Below are 9572 nucleotides of genomic sequence, written 5' to 3' on the forward strand. Positions count from 1 at the left end.
CATGAATGCTTCCAATTTCAAACTGTGCATGTAAAGCATGTGCCAGAGAAAGTGCTCACTGTGTGCTGTAATGATTTCATAGTCAAGTACATAGAATAGGAATTGATTAAAGAGAAGAGATGGTTGGCTAACCTGAGAGTACAAAGCAGTGCAGTCAAGGTTAAAACTCATCTTTTTAAGCCTCAACTGATCCATTGTAACCATCCTCCATTGTATTTCAATGTACAGTGTTTTAGGTACACATGATTGGTGCCTACATCTCAAGGACTGTCTCAATTAGTAGAAAGTCAAGGATCCCAGTTCATGACTTTTTCTAAACCAGTTTTTGTCTCACATAGCGGGGCAGAGGTTAATAGTGTAAACTGAAGAATTAAGACCAACGTTAGTTTGAAGTTTTAAAAAGAACATAAGTTTTATTTATCCAAGCTCAAAAAATGAAAAAAAAATTAAATAACGAAAACAATTTTACAATAAACCAGATGCAATTTTTAACAAAGAAATAAACCAGATGCAGGTTGCTTTTTTACAATAAATAAGAGATGTTTCAATCAAAAGAGTCTTTTTTAAGAAAATGTGAAATGACTGAAAATCATTAAAGTTTTAGGATTACAGTTTGTATAACAGTGACACAATTCATCATCACAGAGAGATCTGAGCAAATTATAAGAAATATAAAAATTCGAAGTTGACAAAGTCCTACTGGAGGAATGCTCAAGGCATTCATCCCTAGGAAGAGAGGTCTGAGAGCACAAGTCATGTGGTGCATTACAGATGTAAACTCCGCTTTCATTTTTAACGCAGATACAGTATAAATTCTTATTTCAGGGTGTTATTGCCATTGACACAAAATGCCTCACCTCTTTCCAAAGTGATAGAAATGCCTCACCTCTTTCCAAAGTGTGTGGCTTGGTTACCAAATTAGAGTGCTGGGCTGTCCTCTATTCCAGCCCCCTTTACATAAAAGCAAACTGGGGGGGGGGGGGGGGGGAAGGGGCTGGAAGAGCAAACTATGGATTATTATAAAAATAAGCACAGAGAAATGGACTTGTTTGTGGAAGTGAAAATAAGGCGGTTGCAGCAATCCTAAAAGGGGCACAGACCGCAAGCACCGCTTGAAAAAGCAACAAGAAAACTTACAAATTCAGGCTAGGAAGGAACACACGTTATAAAATGCTTTGCTCCCCGAGCAAATAGTTCAGACATCTTTATAATATAAAAATAGACATATAAAATATAGACCATCTTGGGTTTTTAAAACAGGGTTAACAATTAAAGAGTTAAGTTCTGAAATAGTTCTGTAAATTCCTGTACCAGAATCGCCCTAACTGCTCAGACTGGTGCCCAGCAGAGCGCAGGTTAGTTAACTTCATTAGCCATGTGTTCCCTGGGCTCTGTACAGCGGCAACATTTACAACAGCCAGAATTAAAGCTTTTTAAAAATAAAATAAAGTAAGGGGAAGGATATTTCGTCCAGGTAGTGACCTGCTGCTACAGATGGACAGAGAAATTCTCTGCTTAAGATGTTTAATGGAGTTCTTATTTCTTCACAAACGGAGAATGCAAACTTTATCTTATTTAATATTAAATAAACAAGTAACTTTAGTAGTTTGGGGGCAGCGATAATAATAATCATCACCACATCAGCAGGTGTGGGCTTGCAATTAATCACAAAGCAGTTTTAAAAAGCCTGAGCACCTGCGACGTTGAGCATATTCCTGCAATACACTGTTACCCAGTGTGCGCTTTGGGTATTCAGCATGCATGTGAAAACCAACCAACCCATTTCTAGTGCCAGAGTTAGCACTGGCAGAGTTAGCACGAATTCCGGGAAGGGAAAGGAGAGTCAGAAGAGACAGAATTCACGCCGCTGTCCTTTGGAGAGGCGCAAACGGGCGGCGAAGCGCGCGTGGAGGAGCACAGCTGGGTGTCTTGTTCCACGTCGCTGTACCGGCTCACAGTCCAGCTTAGAGCTCGCCTCAGACACAGACGCAGCGAGGCTGGAGGGGGGGGGGTGCGCTTCCCCAAATCAGCGGGAGTCTGCGCGAGTCAATTCAAGCTTTCCCGCTGCGCGGGGGGCTGGGGAACGGCTGAGCCTGGGTCCGGCTGGGAGCTGCCGCCCGGTGAGCTCTCCCGAGTCCCTCAGACGTAGTTCTTCTTGTCGTACTCCCCGTTGGAGGTGGGCCGCCGGGAGGAGGCCGAGTACTTGACGGGGAAAGCGTTCTCCTCCCCCCGGGAGCAGGAGCAGCAGCAAATCAGGCTGCCCCCGAAGATCAGCAGCGCCGTGGCCGCCCAGCCAATGTAGAGCGCGGCCCCCATCTCCCTCTTCTTGGAGCTAGGCACGTTGGGGTCGTAGAAGCCGCTGATGATGATGTTGGCGAACCAGCAGACCGGGATGAGGACCAGGATCCCGCAGACGATGTAGATGGTCCCGCCGGCTATCACGATCCACGACTTGACCTTGCCGGCCCGGACACAGGTGGTGCACTGGGCCCCGACCACCGTCACCATCAGCGCCACCAGCCCCAGCAGCGCCACCAGGACGGTGAGCGCCCGGCCCGCCTGCACCTCGGGGCTCAGCGCCAGGATGGAGTCGTAGACCTTGCACTGCATCTGCCCGGTGCTCTGCACCACGCAGTTCATCCACAGCCCCTCCCAGGTGGTCTGCGCCACCACGATGTGGCTGTCGATGAAGGCGGACACCTGCCACATGGGCAGCCCGCAGGACAGGATGACGCCCACCCAGCCCAGTACGCACAGACCCAGACCCAGGATCTCCAGCGCCGCCGATGCCATTCTGCTCCTCGGGACTCTCGAACTGCTCGGGACTCAGCCGCTGGGAACTTGCTGCTTCCTCGCCTGCCGCTCTGGGTTGTGATGGAGCTTGGGCGCCGCGGGGCCCTATTTGAGGCTGCAGGGCGGGCGCCTCCCAGCGCCGCCCCTGCCCTCGTGTGTGTGGGGGGGGGAGTCACAGGCAGTGAGCAGGAGCGCGTGCGAATGACGAACGCTTGGAAGGAGTTGTGGGGGGGGGGGGGGATAGGAAAAGATGCGGGAAAGGAGCCAATTACAGAAGCTGCAGCTTTGGCCTTCCTGTGGGGGAGGGGGGCTCTGCGTGGTTAAGGGTGGAGGGTGGGACTCTTGCTATGACTGGGTGGGAGCGTGGGCAGAGTACACCAGCTCTTGCATTGCAATCGAATGACACATATACATGATGGGGACAGCAGCATGGGCCACAAGGGAGAGTGAAATCACTTAACTTACCACTTCCCTGCTTTGCTGACTTGAGGAGGGGAGACCTGCCCTCTCATCCCCCTGGCCTGCAAGCCTGGACTTCACCCTCTGCATTATGATCCTGAGTCAATGTTCTGCACTAGCCCTGCTGCAAGGTGTTTGTGTGGCAGAAGCACACTGGGTTATCCCTGTGTCTTTTGGTTTGGCCGGGAGTCACCCATGAACTACTATATGGGCAAATCTCCCTTTCTGGAAGGACTGTTATTTAAAGAGCTGTTATCTCATCTCCATGGTCTACAAAGCACAGAACTGCTGTTAGAGCTGTTGGGGACAGTGTTGCTGTAGCCACTGGCTTCCAGGAGAGTAGAGATCAAGGGGGTGACGCAGTATCTTGTTGGCCCAACTTCTGCTAAAACAAAATACAGGACTATGTAGCACTTTAAAGACTAACAAGATGGTTTATTAGATGATGAGCTTTTGTGGGCCAGACCCACTTCCTCAGATCATCTAATAAACCATCTTGTTAGTCTTTAAAGTGCTACATAGTCCTGTAGTTTGTTTCAGCTACACCAGACTAACACGGCTACATTTCTATCACTATTCAACTTCTGCTAGTGAGAGAGAGGAGCTTAGGCAGAGCTCCTCTTCAAATCTTTGGAGGAAATGTCATTCCGGTGGGGATCCTTCTATTCCCTCCTGAAAACCTTAGGCCTTCCTAAAACCAAAGGCAGTAGTGGTTCAACAGAACGATAACCTTAACAAGCTCTAGGACAGACTGTTAATTCAGAAGAGTGTGAGGTTGCCAGAAACAGAAAGAATTATGAAGAAGACTTGAGAAATAATGAGGGGATGGGAGGTTTTTTTTTATTGACAAAGTCTATTGCAGCTTGTTCAGAGAGTGCATTGAGATCTAGCTGGGCAGTTGCACAATAGCCTATGTAACTTGACTTGCAGAGCAAAATTGTTCATTTCCTTAGTTAAAGAACGAAATCTATTTGCTAAACAAGGCATGAAATCAGATATGTATTGCTTATCTAGTGCTATACACAAATTCCATGCCAACATGAAGTTCTGGGAAAGTTTCTCTAAGAACAATGAACTCTGAGGTTACACCTCAAAAACAACTAAGTTTTTATCCATGAAAGCTTATGCCCAAATAAATCTGTTAGTTTTTAAAGTGCCATGGGATTCCTTATTGTTTTTTGGGGAGACAGACTACCTATTTGATAGGTTATATCTGGAATCGTCTCATCCTGTTTATTTACCAAATGATGGCTTCAACATTCTAGCTAAAATATGATGAAGAGACTTCTCCATTCATGAAGAAAAACCCATTTTTTACTGGAAGGCAATAGCAAACAGATGCATATTATCCATTGGTGACCTATATACTGAAGAAGACATTTGACTGATTACTCACTTGATTACTTTTATATTACATGAGTGTCAACAGTTAGCTCAGTGCAGAAGAAGTGTTTGACTGGGTTCAACCAGGGGTATTCACAGGAGATTTACCAGTTCTGTAAGCATTAATCAAATGGACAAGGTTGTTGTGTTTTAGTTCTAATGTATTGATTGAAATAATTTATATAAGCCCTCATTCATTCATCAAGCCTTGGCTTATATGTTAAGAGAACAGTTAACTGATTGGAAGGAAACCATTTAGGTTACATGATTTCATGATTTGCTGTTGATTTATATGACATTACATGGAACCTAACATCAAAACACCTACATGCTTGGGAAGATTTATCTTATGAATATTGCAATATTCTAATTTAAGAATTATTTGGGGGAAAACTTGTTGCAGAACTGGGTCCTTGAATAAGCTTCCATGGACATGGAATATTGGTGTGATTAAATTGTTAGGGATAGAAATGGAATCAAAGTGGCTGAGCTGCAGGTGAGAACAATGTCTTTAAAGAATTGGATTATGTGTCTTTTGACTACCTGAATCATAATGGATGAGACTAAGACAGATGTTGAACTCCTTGACTGTCAAGACTATGATTCTTGCAAAGAAATTCTCCTATATAATCCCTGTAGTCAGTGTGTTTATTGGTCCATACATTATTGGGCTGTAAGAGTTTAACTGGTTAACCCATTAACCAATAAACTGATGCTTATCAATTCCTGTAATGGTTAAACTCTATGATGCTGCCAGCAGTCCATGGTGCCAGCAGCTGGGAGCCCTGTGGGGCAGCCCCATGGAACTGTGAGTAACCCTGCAGGGTCAAGGGCAGCTGGCAGCTCTTCAGGGTCTGGAGCAGCCAGGAATCCAAAACCTATATAATTTTTTCAGTTACACAGTTACTTTTTAATAATTTTTTTAGCTCCTTAACACGTACTCTGTAAAGCTGGTTGTTAAATTCCTTGGAGAGGAATTCAGATGCAGCAAATGCCAGCAGCTGCTATAAATATTTGAAGGCAGCTATAACACAGCCAAGTTCCATTGTACACATGGCAGTGGGCTAAAGGCCATGTAAAGACTTCTATTTTGGTTCAAATCAGGATTGTTTTGGTTTAGTTTAAATCAACTAGAAATTGGATTCAACTAAGCCAAAATAAATGGTGCAAACCCCAGAGTGAACACTTATCTCAATTAATTAAAAAATGGATTTAAGTTAAATGGGTATAACTTTTTTGTATAGAGGAGACCTTAGGGTCCCTGCCTACAGTAATTGCCTTTGATCCAATCAGGTCATAGTGTGCAATCCATCATGGTCACTTAGGCCCAGATCCACAACAGTACTTAGGAACCAATGGAAATTAGATACCAAAAATACCTTTGAGGAGCTAGGTGTCATATGGCTTCAGTCTTGGTTCTCCTTTTTGCTATATTAACATGCCCCATTGTTGTGCAGTGTGACAGTGTATCTGCCGCTCGTTGGCCTTACAGGCTGAGTGGCAGGCAGTCACAGCAGATAAGTAGGAGATAGCTGACCTAAAAGGGAAGTCACAGACTAGAGGGGGAGGGAAAGCTGGCTTCCTCAAGGGTGGCATAGCTAGCACCAGGAATGGCCTTGCTTAGTCTAGCAGGCTTGAGTGAGAGCCAAAGCTAATGGGGCTGTGGGGAAATGGCACAGAGAAGCAGGTGATGGTAGATTTAGAGGAGGGGCATTGAAAAGCTGTCACTTGAGGGTCCCTAAGTCAGAGCCCATAGTAGCAAGAGGGCCTGGCCTCTTCCTAACTCCCCCCACACTTGCCAGTGATGAAGGTGGTCAGGACAGACTGCAGTTTCCCTCTGGAGTAAGAGGCTAGACTAAGACCTGCAATAGGCTCCTGAGGTGAGTGATACGATGGTGATCTGTTGCTCCTTTGAGAGGAGGGAGAGGCAGTAAAGCTGGGGCTCAGCCAGAGGGCTGTGCCCTAAGGTGGACACTATGGATTGGGACAGATGTGGTTCTGGACAGGGAGAGGACTAGAAGTGATGGTGGCAAGACACAGCTAGTAGAGGGTGCACTTGGGGAGGCAATAGAGCTGATTTCCAGCATGATCCTCAAGAGGTGCCGTGATGGTGAGTTGAGTTTTGTGACATACAGCTATTCCTCATGTTTGTTACATAGTGCTAACAGACCAGCTAAGGAGTGGGCCTTTTTATACTAGGTACTGGCCAAGCCCAGTGTAGTAGGCAGTTCTTAGTCCTAGTTCAGCAGTACCTGCTGTATGATTTACATCATCCTCATAATCATCAGCTCTGCCCTAATTACCTTGACGGGTGTAGTAAAAGATCAAGTTAGATACTTAACAACTGAAATGATCCCATTACAATCCTGGCAGATGGAACAGTGGCCAGCACACATTTTCACTATATTCTTCCTCTCATCTTCACTTCTGGGAGACTGAGTACATGGTCTCTTCTAGTTTGCAGTTTGTAAAGGCCCATATCTTTGTGCCTACTTTCAACATATATAACCTAGCCATGCTAACTTAGGGTAGTTGCAGCCTCAGATTGATTATCTCTCTCTGAACTGCTTTAAACATTTCTGGCGTGAAAAGTGTCTTCCTAACAGAGACTGCCTGGGAGAGCCAGCTGAGAGGAGCTAGCCACTTTTGCCCAGCCATTTTTGAAATACATAGTTTATGACATTATTTTCTGAAGTAAAACGCATTATTCAAGTAATGAAATCTGCTCTGCATGCTGCTTCAGCCTGTCGAGTTAGACCTCTGATCTTAAATCAGAAAGTTCCCAGGTATTAAGGAGAGAAGTGAATAAGAATAAATCCGGCCAAAGGTGCGAGCACTGAGTGAACAGGAAGAAACCAAGAACATGAGGTGGAATTGAATAGTATTTCTATTGATTAAAAAAAAATCCCACCTCCAGAACAATAAAATGAAGGGGGAAGGAAAGCCAGCGACCTCAGACTGTAAGCACAGGAAGGCCACCACCCTTGCCACTTGACGGAAAGCACGGAACTTCTAATTTCCCCAGATAAATAACTGAACTAGGCAAACAGACACATGGGCAACACATGCAACCTCTGAGATTTCCTTTGCAAAGAAAAGAAGGTCACTGTGAGTATGTATAGACTACATGGCTCTGTCGCCAGAGCCATGTAAATTAGTTTACTAGACATGCCCAAATGAAGCGGCGATTTAAATAATCGCTGCTTCATTTAAATTAAAATGGCTGCCACGCTGAGCCAATCAGCTGTTTGTCAGCTCAGTGCACTAGTCTGGACGCTCCAGGGTCGACATCAAAGGCATTTGTCGACCGCCCCGGTAAACCTCATCCCACGAGGCATAACGAGGCAATCAACAAATGCCTTTGATGTCGACCGCTCCAGTGACAGAGCCATTTAGTCTAGACATACGCGGTATGTCTGGGACACCACTGCACCCACCCTCTCATCTCATGTTGTCCGCTTGTTCCTTACCAGCTTATTCACACGAAGGGTGCATCTAGAGTACATGACTCCATCGACAGAGCCATATAAAGTAGTTTACTCGGCATAGTCAAAAAAGCGGGGATTTAAATAATCCCCGCTTCATTAAAATAAAAATGGTCACCGCACTGTGCTGGCAATTAGCTGATCTGGCAGTCTAGACGTGGCGTGGTCAACAAGGGAAGCCTTTGTCGACCGCTCTGGTAAACCTTGTTTCACGAGGCATGCTGGAGCAGTTGGCAAAGGCTTCCCTTGTCGACCGTGCCATGTCTAGACTGCCGTGCTGTGCCGGATCAGCTGATTGTCGACACAGTGCGGCAGCCTTTTTTATTTTAATGACAAAGGAATTATTTAAATCCCTGCTTCTTTGACTATGCCGAGTAAACTACTTTACATGTCTCCCTTGACGGAGCCATGTAGTCTAGACGCACCCTAATTGCCCTATCCCAGACAATTGAAGGTTTGTAGGAAAGGTATGCTTAATCAGCACAGTATCAAACAAAATCTCTGGTTATAAATTGATGAGAATCCATGGCAAGGTCAGCACAGCTCCTGTGTTACAGAGATATTCCTGGCCATTGGTATTGCATATTAGTACTGGTACTTCAGGGTTTTGTGATTGGTATATTAGGCTTTCTCTCCCTATCTGGCTGAATCTATGTACTGGGCCCTGAAATATCCTTGTTGCTTGCCTCCTAAACAGTTGCATGTGCTCTAACCCTCAAAAGATCTTTGGCCCCTCTAGTCCTCCACTCCAAAGCTGGGAGAAGCTACACAATTTTCCTGCAGGTTTGAGTATATACAGCTGAATAGAAAGTGGTGGACACTGGAGGGTCTTGAAGTTTTAGGAAAATAAAATGGCACAGTTGCTGTAAAGTTTGGAGATCTGTTGTGCATGCCCTATACCTTGGATCTCATGCTAAAGCTATTGCATACAGAACAGAATTAATTTCAACACAGGAGAAAAGGACTGTGATTGCCCAAAAGGATGCACAGATCAAGTTGATGTTTCATTTGAAATGTTAAGTAATAAAATGACTATTTATAAACTATGTCGTTGCTGGCAAGAATCTAAGTTCCTTTTTGTTAAAACTCATGATGTTCATATAGTTCAATGATTCATTAACAAATGATCATCAATGCCATGGCTGCTCTTCCTGCTTCAGCTATGCACCCAATAAATCATCCTAGAGGGGCTTGCAACCTGTGAACTGTGGGCGGATGTAGCATTCAAGCTGAAAACAATGACACAGAAGTAATGCTCAATGGAGAGCAGCTCAGGGATTAGAAATTATTGTGTACTCTTTTCTTGCAGCAAGCAGAAAGAGTACTTCACTAGCCAGGTTTAGATGGATTTGTCTTTTGGACAGAGGAAAATATAACTTGGGGTTCACACTGAATTTAATATTTTCTGAGTTTCACATGCTTAACCACATCTGTTTCCTCCCACCCACTGCA

At 45.0% G+C, this 9572-nt stretch overlaps 1 protein-coding gene across 1 annotated transcript; it reads right to left on the reverse strand.

Moving 5' to 3' along the window:
* Nucleotides 1–394: 394 nt before the first annotated feature.
* CLDN5 (claudin 5) lies at nucleotides 395–2898 on the reverse strand. The gene has a single exon (XM_075898293.2). It carries the CDS (start codon nucleotides 2791–2793, stop codon nucleotides 2140–2142), a length of 654 nt encoding a protein of 217 aa, XP_075754408.1. The 5' UTR covers nucleotides 2794–2898; the 3' UTR covers nucleotides 395–2139.
* Between the last annotated feature and the right edge of the window lie 6674 nt (nucleotides 2899–9572).

The sequence above is a fragment of the Pelodiscus sinensis genome, chromosome Z (genome assembly GCF_052426305.1).
Source record: "Pelodiscus sinensis isolate ZL-2025 chromosome Z, ASM5242630v1, whole genome shotgun sequence".
Classification (NCBI taxonomy): Eukaryota; Metazoa; Chordata; order Testudines; family Trionychidae; genus Pelodiscus; species Pelodiscus sinensis.